The sequence below is a fragment of the Belonocnema kinseyi genome, chromosome 4, assembly GCF_010883055.1.
Source record: "Belonocnema kinseyi isolate 2016_QV_RU_SX_M_011 chromosome 4, B_treatae_v1, whole genome shotgun sequence".
Taxonomy (NCBI): domain Eukaryota; kingdom Metazoa; phylum Arthropoda; class Insecta; order Hymenoptera; family Cynipidae; genus Belonocnema; species Belonocnema kinseyi.
In genome coordinates, this window is record NC_046660.1 from 37,222,011 (window position 1) to 37,236,576 (window position 14,566).

The window sequence follows — 14,566 nt, forward strand, 5'->3', positions numbered from 1 at the left end:
AAATTGAATTTTCGGCCGAAAAAAATATATATAATTTTCAACAAAATAGTCCAATTACAAAAAATTGAAAAATCATCATAAAGTTGAAAATTCATCTGTTTCCTAGCGTACCGAATGATCGGAAAGGATATACTCTACAGAGTATTTTCTATTATCCACATAGTATCCCTTCCGTATCATGGAACAAAAACTCAAAAAACAACAAGATCAACTTTTAAATTGGTGAAATTTGGATTCTACGTTCAAATTCCCATTAGAAGGTCACGAAGTAATCGGAATAGTTTTTTTTCTACGACAAAAAGTTAAAAAAATATAAGACCTATAACGCCTGCTCACTGCTACTTACAGACGATGCATTTGAAGTGTAGCAGTCAACAGGCGTTATACGTCTTATATTTACTAAAAACTTTTTACCATTATAAAAAAAAAACTATTATGATTACGCCGTGTCCTTCTAACTATGCTAGTTCTATGCTAGTTTTTCTAACTATGCTATATTCTAACAAGTTACAAAAAAAGATTAATTAAAAAAAGGTGCCTCTACTTTGTAGATATTCCTTTGTAGGTACCTCTACAAAGTACCCGTAGAGACCCTATTGGGTCCCCATTCGGTTCCTTTTCAAACAACTCCAAAAAAAAAAGCAAGATCAACTTGTAAACTGTTGAAATTCGGATTCTAAGTGAAATTTTCTATTAGAAACTCACGGAATAATCGCAATACTTTTTTTGCATCGTTAAAAATTAAAGAAAATGTCATTAACTTCTGCTGAAGGTGACTTCAAGCGCATCCATAATAGCTCAAGTAGTATGTTGCGCGCGAAGTTTAAAAATAAAATCCTCTCTCAATTGCATCGCAGCGTTGTTGTCTAAGGTTTCCACTGCGTGGCGCTAACATCTAGACAAAATTCTTGAAGTTACCGACGGAACGCTTATTAACTGCTACTAAAAGAAGATGCACTTGAAGCAAGGATATTATATTTTTGCTTGAAAGCACTTTCGGTCCATGTTAATGACAGGTATATTATTTTTTTTTAAAGTTTTTAACGCTGTAACAAAAAGTATTGCGATTACTCCGTGAGTTTCTAATGCAAATTTAAACGTAGAATCAGAATTTCAACTATTTAAAAAAAAGTCACCCACAAAAGAGCTCCAAATTTGTTATTAATCATTTTTTATGGAACGCGTTGTTTTTATTTTAAGCTTCGTTTTAATCTTTAAAAAACATTGAAAATAAAAAATTAAATTTTTTTAATAACAATATAGTTTATTTAAAGAAGGCGGACTCTTTAAATTATAAAAACAAGACAGTGAAAATATGCCTATTTAAATACCCATGCATATAATGAATTATAATAATATTAATTGATTGAAACGATACATTTTTCAGGCTAGATGAGAATAAAATTTAGAGCTAAGTAAGGAACAAACATATTTGTTGGTCTAGACTTTATATGTCTATGGGTTTACTCGGGAAGGGCTCCCACCATCGTTCTCACCACGAGAGAAGCCCCTCCATATTCTGATGCGATTGGTTGACATATATACGGGAAGCTTGAATGGGCGGAGCACTGACAACTTCTTGGGGAGGTGAAAGTAAACCTAAACGAAAAGCTACCGCGTGAATTTAAACGAGAGTGAACTTATCCGGTCATAAACTTAAACGGAGTTGCAGTGTATAGCCTTTGATCCGAACTCTTGAAATGTAAGCTAATAACTTGTTTTAGAGAAAATTTCGACTAATAAGCAGTCATTTTAGTATGAAAATTAAGTTTAAGCGTAACAATTACCAAAATAGTTAAATACAGCCGATAATTAGTCGAGATTTTGTAATAAATTAAATGAGTTGCCCCCTTTCATATTTGTATGCGAAAATGGAGTCATACTTTTTACATAAATAAATTGATGACAAGAATATTCCTTTCGCTTTTACTGTTTCAATATGAATAATTTATTATTCATTTAAAAAACATTTTCTTTAATAAAAACCAAAACATGCATTAGCGAATTTCATAGGAATAATATGAGTGAAAAAAAATTGGAAGACCCTTTTTACTTTACTGGTATTACTTATAGGAGTACAAGTGTAAATCGTAGATATTATTGGATATTCTTTAAACTATTTCCATTGAAATCTAACATATATTTATTTCTTTAAACAATATAATCTTATTGTTATTAAAAATAACAATAATTGAAGGTTCCCTACAGGTCCCAGTGGAACGTTTCTGGGACATTTCCAAGCGGCGAACATTTTACACGCTCAGGGAACGTTCCTGCAACGTTCCACTGAAACATTCCGAAGGTTCCCAGGGAACGTTCCAGGAACGTTCCGTGCTATTAGGGAACAGTTGAATTTTCAACCAAAAAAAATTACTTTTTAACGAAATTGTTGAATTCTCAAACGAAAATAAAGCTTTTAACTAAAAATATAATTCTGAGGGAAAAACCAATATAAAAAAAGTAATATGATTATAAATATAAGGTAAAGAAATTACTAACAAGAATATTACATCAGGGACCAGTTTAATTTAAATTTAAATTTCTAACGTAGAACCTTTTATAAACGGAATTAAATAATTTCAAATTTATTCTGCTTCACAGTTATTTAAAGTTATAAGAATTCCCTGACTTTGGCAAAAAAAAATTTCTAAATCCCTGACTTTTTAAAAATATTGTTGGCTAGGTTCGTTTTTCACTCACTAGATTTGTTGGGTGCGTAAAATTTAATTCGTACAAGTATTAAATTTCTGTACAATCACTGCCAGTTTTTATAATTCATGAATTTCCAAATATTACGTGATTTACGCCCCACTACAGTAACAAATCATAATAAAATCTCTTGCCCCCCCCCCCCCTGAGCTATTACGTAATGTAAGTACGATTCGTATGGTAAAATATCATTTTTTTTTTTAATTTGATAAAAAAAAAGTTTTATCCCATGCAATTGGTATGATTGTTTGGCCCTCAGCTTGCAGACATCTTGGATTTTTCCCACCCAACCTGAAATATCTAATCTGTCATCTGTCATGACCAAATTCTGGTAAATATTGTACCGTCATACTCGTCCATTGACGAGGACTGGTTTGATTATTGCATGAAAACAAACTAATTTTTCAAAACCCACTATACAGGTAATTCCGTGTATTATTTAAGTTCCGAAAAAGTCTGAAAATTCATTTGCTCCAATTGTGAATGGCTTATTTCACCAGCTGAGAGCAACCGAGAGAGTGCAAGTCTGAAACTGTGTCGCTCCAAAATTGATTGAACCTAGTCAGGATAATCAAGAAAAAGTAAAAATGCTAGGTGAACATGGTATAAAAGTAAAAATTATGTCAAAAAAAGGCTGTGAAACAATGACTTTAAATCCAGGTTGTTCGATGAAACAATTGAAACAAAAATTGGCAGAGATGGCGTGCATTTATGACCCGGACTCTATTGTGATTAGCAAAGGCTATTTCAAGCCAAGAGAAACAGTGGACTTTAGTAAACCTGAAGCTAGGATTTCTGAATGTAATATCATCTCTGGTGATATATTTTATGTTGCTGAAAAACCACCAGGAGAAATACACCCCGAAGACGTTCCGCGAACAGAAGTTGTTAATACAGAAACTTTGAGCGAAAATCACGGCATGCTCATGAAAAAGGTTGTTCCAGGCGATAATTCGTGCCTCTTCACCAGCATTGGTTTTGTTATCAATGGTAAGTAATAAAAATTTCCTTATTTTTCATTGCAAAGAAAGATTTTAAAAAAAGTATCACAAGCAGCTTACCTAACCACATTTTTCTCTTTCAAGATTTACTTATTGATTATGCAATGCATTTTCCACTTCTAAAACTTTAGAAAAAATGTATTCTTTATAAGAATTTTTTAATACAATTTCAGACTTAATAATTTCCCTTTTTAAAAGAATTTCTCTTTTTTTTGTAGAAAATTTTATCTCGTTTGAACATTCAATAATGTGGTTAAAAATTTTGTTATTTGAGCGCTGAAAAGTCGTTCGTTAAAAATTTTAATATTTTGTTGAACAGTCGTTTTTTTTTGTATAGAAAATTCATAATTTCGAAATGAAAAACAATCTTTTTGAGTGAAAAAGTCTAATTATATTTTTGGTTCAGAATCATTTCTTTTGGTTGAAAATGTATTTACTTTGTTGAAAATTCAATTACTTGGTTAACAGTTAATATACTATTTAAAATTTTCATTTTTTTACTGAAGATTCAACTCTGCTTGAAAAAATCAATGTTTTGTTGAAAATTCATTTTTCAGATAGAACATTTCAGAATTTGGATTACATTTTTTCTTTCTTGACTGAAAATTCGTTCGTAGTTTAAAATTTATCTTTTTGATTTACAATTTCATCTCTTTTGTTTAAAAATGCAACTTCTTGGTTGAAAATTAATTACCTTTCGTTGAGGGTTCAACTATTTTGATGAAAATTGGTCGTTAATGGTGAAACTAGATGTTTTTGGTTTAAAATTTAATTATTTTTTAGTTGAAGTATCAACTATACATGTTTAGTTGAAAATTTACCCTTATTGGTTGAAAATTCAACTTTTTTGTTAAATATGCAACTTCTTGGTTGAAAATTCAAACTGTTTTGGATGACGATTAAAAATTCGTCTTTTTTGGTCACATTCAACGGTTCTTTTTTTAAAATATAAATCGTTTTTGGTTAAAAATTCAACTCTTTGTTTGAAAATTCACGTATGTTGAAATCTCATATTTTTCTATAGAAAATTAATCCTTATGGTTGAAAAATCACCTATTTTGATAGAAAATTTTACTGTTTCGATGAAGATTATATTCTTTGTTGATATTTGACATTTTTTTGTTGAAAAATTACATTTTTTGGCTAAAAATGCAACAGTTTTGAAAAAATTCGCTTAATTAAAAGTTTCTTCCTTAAAAGTTTATATACATTGTACAAAATTCATTTTTTGTATGTGGTTGAAGTTTTGAACGTTCAAATAAACGAAATTTTTTACTGATGACTTTTAAAACCAGAAATAGTGCTAAAATGTTTGTTAATTTATATTGAAAATAATTAATGATTGAAAAAGAATTATAACGCATAATTAAAATTGCAGTTGGAACAATATTTTGGGTAAAATAGAAATGTCGAAAAATATTTCGTTCATTCGAACGTTCAGAATTTCAGGTAAATATTTTTCGTTGTTTAAGATTCATCTCTTTGATTGAAAATTTAACGATTTTATTGGAATTTCGTAATCACGGATTGAAAATTAAAATGTTTTAGTCTTGGAAATTCCACTATTTGGTTAACATTTTTTTTCCTTTCAGGACTGAAAAATCTCGCTTGGTTGAAAATGTATCTCTTTTGTTGAAAATTCCTTTTTTTCGTTTGATTAAATTACCTTTTTTAATAATTGTCTTTTTGATAAAAAAAATCATACTTTCGGATTAGAAATTTGGGTTAAAGAAATTTCTTCTTAGCTTCAAATTTCTCTTTTAGGTTTAAAATTTAATGTATTTTGTTTCAAAATGCAACTTTTTGGTTGAAAAATAATTTTCTATTGTTGAGGATTGAACTATTTGTACGAGAATATGTCGTTTTTCGTGAAATCGGATGTCCTTGGTTTATAATGTAATTCTTTTTTGGTTGGAATATCAACCATTACATTTTTCGTTTAAAATTCAATTTTTTGTTCTTGAAAATTCATCTATTTTGTTAAAATTTCGTCTTTTTTTAATAAAATTAATCTTTTTTATTGAGAAATCATCATTTGCATTGAAAATTCAACTATTTTGATAGAAGATTGATTTATTCGGAATAAAATGAACTTTATGGGTTGAAAATTGACTACTTTTATGAAGAATTATTTTTTTTGGTTAAAATGTAACTGTTTTGTAGACAATTTGCCTTTATCACTTGAAATTTTAATAATTTGGTAGAAAGTTCAACTATGTGATTGAAAATTCAAATTTTTATTTAAATATTAATTTTTTTGTTGAAAATTGATATTTTTAGTTTGAAAATTAAACAAGACTTATAAAAGTTGAAGTGCTTTCTTAAGCATTCGTTCATTTCGTTTTTTATTCAACAATAATTTTGTTTAACTGAAAGTTGAGGTATTTCATTATTGGCTGCAAATGATTCGTTTTTAGTTAAAAATTTAATAATTTGGTTGAAAATGTGTAACTTTTGTTGTGAATTCGGCTTTTTAGTAGAAAAATAATCTTTTTGATTGCAAATTCAACTACTTGGTTAAAAGATGAACTACTACTGTTTTGTTAAAAAATCGTCTTTTTGGATGGAAAAATTCAAGTGTCTTCTTGAAAGTTCTTTTTGGTTTGAAAAATCAACTATTTGGATGAAAATGCAACTGTTTGGTTGATAATTAATTTTCGTTGTTGAAAATTCAACTATTTTGTTAAAATTTGATTTTTTTAAGTCAACTGTTTTGTTGAAAAATTGTATTTTTTGATAGATAAATTTGTCCTTTAGAATTGAAAATTTATATTATTGGCTTGCAGATTCAATTATTTGGTTAAAAATACAACTGTTTGCGGCTGTAGTTTAATCTTTTTAACTTGTAAATTCAACTATTTGGTTGAAAATGCAATTTTTTTTTTATTGAAGTTAAATCTTTTTTTTTTTATTTAAGATTTCGACCATTTGGTCGAAATTTCCATTCATTTTACTAGGTTCAAATTTCAACTGTATCATTAAAAACTCAATTTTTTGTTGTAAACTCCTTTCTTTTGCGGAATGTTGAACTTTTTGGCCTTAAATTAATCTTGTTTGTTGAAAATTGCACTATTTTATTGAAGAATCATGTTTCTGAGTTAAAAATTCATCTTTTCGGCTTTAAATGTTAACGGTTTTCTAAAACATTCGGCTTTTTAGCTTAAAAACTGAACTCTGTCTTTTAAAAGTCAACTATTTTGTTGAAAGTGAGATATATTTTTGAATATAATATGGTACTTACTGATTAATTCTATTTTAAATAAGTTAATTCAATATTTTCGTGAAAAATATACCTATTTCCCTTATTTTGAGAATATTTTACGTACCGGAAGTTCTAATCGTTCGAATGAACTGTACTATTTTTGTTTTCTTTCTTATTTATGAAGCAATTTAAAAAAATATATATTTCATTTGAACGTTGATTCTCAATTTCCAGTTGAGAATTTCCATCAAAATTCCTCTTTGCACTTAATGGTAAAAAAACCGAGAGAGAAAAGAGTCGCTTAGCCTCATTTGACGATTTTGCGGTCTACAAAGTGTGCCTGAAAACGTAATAATTAGGCCCCGATCATTTGAAAATAATCCTTTCTTTTTAGGCAAAGTAGATCCAGCATGTGCAGACTATATGCGAAGTATTGTAGCAAGTGCAGTAGCGCAAGAACCCGATAATTTTTCGGAAGCAATTTTGGGTCGTCCAAACGCTGAATATTGTAAATGGATACAGCAGCCAGATTCGTGGGGCGGGGCAATAGAATTATCCGTTCTCTCGAAATACTATGGAATGGAGATCGTGGTCGTCGATAGTATAAATGCCATAATCAACAGATTCGGAGAGGATCATCAGTATCCTCTAAGAGTTTTCCTAATGTTCGATGGAATTCACTTCGATCCTCTTTACTTGGAACGCGAGGTAAGATTTTTCTCTTACATCTAAGTTTTCACTCCTACTTAAATAATCTGAAACTGTAAAATATAATGACGAATTTCTTGAAAAAAAAAACATCCAAGAATCTAATGATCAAATTTTTGTTTTCGTATTTTATTATTCATATTTTTCTTTAAATCACAATCAAAAAATGTGTAGGAAAAATCTGACAATGTTTCGGCATTCATTTAAAGCCCTTTGTAAGGCAATAAAGGCTAAATTAAAAAAATTTTGATTAGAATCGAACCAATTAAAATGAAGCAAAATAATATTTTAGCTTTAGATTGAATCCATTTTAAATAAGACATCTTTTGAGGGGGAAATATGCTGTTCCTGAGAGGAAATTAGGCGATACGTATTTTTCCGATTTGCAAACAGCATTTTTTTCTAAATTTATGCGTATTTGAATTTTATGCTTTGTTATAAAAAAAGAAAACAGATTTTTTTCTTTAAACCTCTATAACAGGGTGTCTAGTGACCTCAAAAACTTGGAGCTTTCCTTGAATTTTTTTTAAACCTTGAAAACCTGGAAATCTCCTTGATTTTTTCACGAAAACCTTGAATTTTAATTTTTTTTCTTTTAAAACAGTAATTTTATCGAAATCCGAAGAGTAATTGAATCTTTTAGCCTATTATGAAAGAAACACCTCGTTTAGAAAAAATCTTGCTACTGAAAATTTTTTTATTTGTTAAGATATAATTTATCTTTTGTTTATGACAGAATAAATAAAGATATTTCAAGGCACTTTTTGTTGAGATGTTCAACTTAGAAATTATAAAAATAATCAGTTTGAAATTTCGATGTTAATTCAGTTTCAGAATTAGAATAAGCCATGGCTATAAAACGGATTTTTCGAGGGGTTGACCACTCGATTTTTGAGTGTGCAACAGATTTCAAAAGGTTACAAAATATTTCTAAAGATTTCAAAATATTTTCAACATTTCAAATTATTTTAAATATCTTTAACATTTCATAAAAATTTCACGGATGTTACCGGTTTAAAAAAGGCCCGCCCGCCAGATTTCAAAAAGATTTCACAAGCATTTTAAAACTTTAAAGATTTAAAGGATTTCAAATATTTGAAAAAGGGTACAGTACACCAGATTTCAAAGATTTAAAAAATTTAAAACGATTTCAAGAGGTTTTAAAACATTTGAGAAGATTTCAAAATATTTCAAATAATTCAATGACTTCAACGAATACAAAAGATTTTCCAAACAAATATTCAAGAAAGTTTTTATAAACATTTCAAAATATTTCACAAAGATTTCAAGGATTTCAAACATTAAAAAAAGACACTAGATTAAAAAGTTTTCACAAAAATTCCCCAAAGATTTCGAACATTTCATAAAGATTTGTAACATTTCACAAAGATTTCGAACATTTTACAAATATTTTTAAACTCACAAAAGAGTTAAAAGATTTAAAAAAGGGTATATTAAACCACATTACTAAGATTTCAAAACATTTTAAATATATTAAACAATTTAACATTTTTTTTAGGACATATCAAAAGATTTCACTGTGATTTGTTATAATTTAAATAATTCCAATGAATTCACAAAGATTTTAAAAATTTCAAACGATTTTAAGGGTTTCAAAACATTTCAAAGATTTTAAATAACTTCAAAATTTTTTAGGAGATGTCAAAAGATTTCACAAAAGTTTCAAAGATTTCATAAAACATTCATAAAGATTTAAAAACAATATAAGAATATTAAAGATTTCAACAAGGGTGCAGTGCACCAGATTTCAAGGATTTCAAACCATTTCAAAGATTTTAAACGATTTAAAAATGTTTGACAAGTTTTCAAACGATTAAAAAAGATTCCCGAAAGATTTCTCAAGTATTTTAAATAATTCTTAAGGATTTCAAAACATTTTCAGAATTTCAAAGATTCCAACAAGGGTACAAATTTCAAAGATTTCCAAACATTTAAAAGATTTTTAATTATTTCAAAAGGTTTCAACAAATTTGAGAAGATTTGAAAAGATTTTAATAATTTCAAACGAACAGAAAAGATTTCACGAACAAAGATTAAAGAAACATTTCAAAAATATTTCAAATATTTAAAAACATTTCAAATATTTTAAACGATATCAAATTTTTTTATAAGATTTCAAATATTCCAGTAATTTCAAATGAATACAAAAGAATTAGATAAGATTTCACCATTTCTTTAAAGAATTCATAAGAATTTCAAAACATTTCAAAGATTTTAAGCGATTTTGAAAGGTTTCAACACATTTGTGAAGATTTAAAAAGACTTCAATGACTTTAAACAAACAAGAGATTTGGCAAACAGAGATTGAAGAAAGAGTTCACAATGATTTCAAGAATTTTAAAGATTTTACAAAAGCTTTGAAAAATGCTAAAAGATTTCTCAAAGATTTCACCGAAATTTCAAGCTTTCACTAAGGTTTAAAAATATTCCTAAAGATTTCACAAAGACGACTCACGTTCACAAAAAATTAAGAATTTGTTTATTTATGATTCCGCTTTCTTTAGAAATTTTTGGGCAATAAAAAATGAAATGGCTCATTTTTTACATGTATAACAAACGTTTATTTTATTGTTTGATGTAAAAAAAGAGACCTGGAAAATTTTGATTTCTCGACCTGGAAAAGACCTTGAATTTTGTTCCTAAGCATCGCTGGATTTTTTTTTAACTCGTATTTTTATAGTCAAAATATATCTTGTAAGTTTCATGCTTGCTAAACAAATCTAGTACCTAGGAGAATTATTTTTTGTTGTAAACGAATTTTCGACTTTTTCTTCGAAACAATGATGGACACGAAAAAAATTCAAAAACTACATTTTTAGGGGGGAAAATTCTCCCGGCCTCAAAAATGGTTTAGCCCGCATGATGCTGCTAAGATGCCTTTCTTTTATTAGTAGAAACTTAAATAACTATTTAGAAAAATAAAAAAGGTGGGGTTTTCACGAAATTATACTTTTTTATATTTTTAAAATTTGAAGAAAATAATTTTAAAAATTTTCTTCAATATCCTATCTTTTTTATTTTTCTAAATATTTTTTTTTAGTATCTACTAATAAAAGAAAGGCATTTTAGCATGCGAAATGCGGGCTAAGCCATTTTCGATGTCGGGGGAATTTTTTTTTTCCATAAAAATGTAGTTTTTGAATTTTTTTTGTAAACTAAGAAAAATATCGCAAAAAACAATGTCAATGTATCTATCATTGTTTTGAAGAAAAAGTCACAAGATATCTTCATTACCAAAGTACATGTTAAAAAAAAAATGACAACAAATTTAAAGGTGGTTTTTTTTAAAAGAAGAGGATGAACGCCGTTAGAATCAAAAAGGAAATAGTAAATATCTCAATTTAGACGGAAGTTATAGAGTTTGAAAGAAAAAAATTGCAAAGAAAATTCAATTTTTGTTGAAAAAGTAAAAAAATTATACAATTTTCATAGTTCCATTCAAAATGAATTCAATAAAAACTTTTAGCAAGGATCCTTTAGGTATTCTATCCCCCTCTTCTCCTCTATTTTAAAAAGAATTCCTCCTTTTCCTCTGTTTTCAACAAATTTCCCCTTTTCCCGGTTCTTCGCTTAGATGCAAAATTAATTAATTGTAAAGATTTAAAAAATCCAACTATTTTTAGTGGAAAATTCATTCTTTTTTATTGAAACGTCTACTATTATATTTTTTGATCTGGAATTATTCTCTTTTGATCCAAAATTCAACTATTTGGTTAAAAATAAAACTATTTTGTAAAAAGTCATCCATATTGGTCGAAAGTTGAATTGTTTTGTTAGAAATGTATGTATTGGTAAATGTGCATTCAGTTGCAAATTCTTTTTTTTCTGGTTGAAAATTGATCGTTTTTAGTTGAAAATTCTACGTTTCTGTTGCAAAAAATTCTTCTTTATTTTATTAATACTTTTATTTTGATGATAGAACATGAAGTTTTTAGTTAGAAACTCGTATTTTTTAATGAATTAAACTGCTTTTCATTTTTGAAAGTTAATCAATTAATTAAGTTAATTAATTAATTTTAATTTAAAATTCATCTGTTTTCTTGAAAACTCAACTGATTTATTGAATATTCTTCTTCTAGATAGAAAATTCGTTCTTTTTTATTGAAAATTTATCGTTTAGTAAAAAATTCTACCATCCGGTTGTCAATTAAATTTTGTTGTTTGAAATACAACTCTTTTCTTTGAAAAATAATCCTTTTTTGGTCGAAAATTCTACTATTTGGTTTTAAATTCAACTGTTCGGCGGATCATTAATTTTTTTAATTCATCTTTATTGAAAATAAGCCTTCGTATGTGAAAAATTAAACTATTTTGTTGAAAATTTAATTATTTTGTTCAAAATTCATCTTTTTGGATATAAAATTTCGTCTTTTTAACCGATTAGTAAATTTTTCTTGAAGATTTAATTATTTGGTTAAAAATGGAACTACTTTTCATGGAAGCTTTATTCATGTTTTATTTTTAATTTGTCCATTTGGCTGAAAATTCGACCATTTCGTTATCAATGAAACTGTTTTGTCCTAAATTAATTTTATTGTTGAAAATTCAACTGTCTGGTAGAAAAAACGTCTTTCTTGGTTGAGAATTAACTTTTTTTCATTTAAAACTCATCCCTTTTTGTAGAAAAGTAATCTTTTTGGTAGAAAAATAATATTTTTGCTTGAAAATTAACTTTTTTGTTGAAAATTCAACGCTTTTTTCTTAAATTTGTCGTTTTGGATTAAAACTTCTATTATTTTAGTTCAAAATTTAACAATTTGGCCAAAAATTAACTTTCTAATTAAAAACTCATATTTTTTGCTTGAAAATTCATCTGTTTTGGATAGAAAATTTATTCGATTGGATTAAAAATTCATTGTTTTGTTAAAAATTACACTATTTGGTTGAAGATTTAATCATTTTGTTGGAAATGCAGCTATTTTGTTAAAAAAATTGACTTTTTTGTTCGAAAATTCAACTACTTGATTATAAATACAACTGTTTGATTTTTGTTTAAATTGGCCTATTTTGTTGAAAATATAATAATTTTGTTTAAAATTCATCTTTGTGGATAGAAAATTCAATCTTGTGGATTGAAAATTTATCTTTCCTGGTTAAAGATTCAACTATTTGATTAAAAATATAACTGTTTTTGGTTCAAATTTAAAATCTTTTTGTTTTAAAATTCGACCATTGAATTGAAAATTGTACTATGTGGTTGTCAGTGATTTATTCTCTTTTTTTATTTAGAATCAACGCCTATGAGAGAATTTATGTAGCTATTAAAAAACAGTAGGTCTTATCTATAAATATAATAACTGATTTAGAGACATTTGGAATTTTTTTTATTCACTTGAATTCTGGTGAATTTGAGATATTTTTTTTATTCCTTAGCATTTTAAGAGCTTCAAAAAATGTCATGGGATTTCAAAATATTTGGAAGGTTTCTAAATATTTTAGGCTATTTCAAAGGATTATAACAAACATTTTTATTGCTTTCAGTAATTTGATGGGATTTCCAGACATTTTCAAAGGCTTTACAAAATTTCGAGGGGTTTCAAAAGATATCAATGAATTTGAAATATTTTAGGAAATTCGAAACGATTCCCAGAAATGTTCGATTTTTTTTAATCGTTTGAAGAAATTTTAAAGATGGAAATATTTTAGGATATTTAAAAATATTCTAAGGAATTTTCAAGACATTTTAACAATTTCAAGGGATTTTCAAGGATTTTAATCATTATAAAGGATTTGAAAAAATTTGCATGCGGTTGTAAAGAACTTCGGAAGATACAGAACGAATTATTTAACGGATTTTAAAGCCACTCAAATATTTTAGTACATTTTCCCGACTTTAAAAAGTATCATCAGATTTCATGTAATTTCATGGGTTTTTATCAAATTTAATGGATTTCGAAGAATTTTTTGCAATTCATTTGGAATTTGCCTTGAATTCTTATTGATTTATCCTGAACTCTTTTCCATTCTTTTGGATTTTTCTAAATTCACACAATTCTACTTAATTCAGTGGATTTAAAAAAAGTTTTGGTTTAATTCACCTTGAAGTCTTTAATACTGACCTTAAATTCCTAGGCATTTCATCAAAATTCTTTTAAATTCTTTTTAATTTCTCTAAACTCATTTCAAAACTTACTCAATTCAATGAATTTTTAAATATTTTTGATTTATTTTGAATTCACTTGATAGTTTTGAACATTCTGTTAAATTTTATATGAATTTCATTAAATTCTTCTTCTGTTCCTTGCAATTATCTAAATACAATCAATTTTTACTAAAACTAATGGACTTTATTTATTTTTTATTTTTCCAATTCATTTTAATTCTTTTAAATTATTTTCTAGTTATCAGTCACTTTTCAGGTTAGAAATTAGCAGGGTTTCAAAGATTTAAAGAGATTTGAAATTATTTTTTTGAAATTCGCCCTGAATTCTCACTAATTGAGTTTGAATTGTTTGATATTCTTTGAAGATCTCTTAAATTTTTTTAATAAACTTCAATTCTTTTCAATCTACTCAATTCAATGGATTGTTTTTTAATTTTGAAAAGTTTTCATGTGATTGATCCTGAAGTCTATTAACCTCACCTTGAATTCTTAGGCATTTCATCCAATTATTTTGAATTTCCTTGCCTTTTTCGAAGCTCATTTCAAAGTTACTGAATTCAATGATTTTTTTCATATTTAAACTTTTTTTCATACTTCACATTTTTTCAATTAATTTGAATTTTTTATTTGACCTATGATTTTAATGAATTTTATCGAATGCTTCTCGTTTACCTTAAATTCCTCGAGGTTCATTCAAATTTTACGGAAATTAATGGAATTTTTTTATTACGAGGGTAGTTCAATAAGTCCTTAGAATGAAGTATAAAAACAATTTTTTTTGGGTAAATTTTTTTTTATTTTTCAACATAATCTCCTTGGAGC

General features: G+C 27.0%; 1 protein-coding gene across 4 annotated transcripts in view; it reads left to right on the forward strand.

Moving 5' to 3' along the window:
- The first annotated feature begins 959 nt into the window (after positions 1-959).
- The window catches only part of LOC117171488 (ubiquitin thioesterase OTU1), a 20,193-nt gene continuing 6,586 nt past the window's right edge, over positions 960-14,566 (forward strand). Inside the window, exons 1-3 of one of the 4 annotated variants that reach the window (XM_033358847.1) lie at positions 960-1,016; positions 3,370-3,699; positions 7,307-7,620. In XM_033358847.1, coding sequence (XP_033214738.1) covers positions 1,004-1,016; positions 3,370-3,699; positions 7,307-7,620 — 657 coding nt within the window. In that variant the 5' untranslated portion in view covers positions 960-1,003. The other 3 variants (XM_033358846.1, XM_033358848.1, XM_033358845.1) reach the window with 3 other exon arrangements.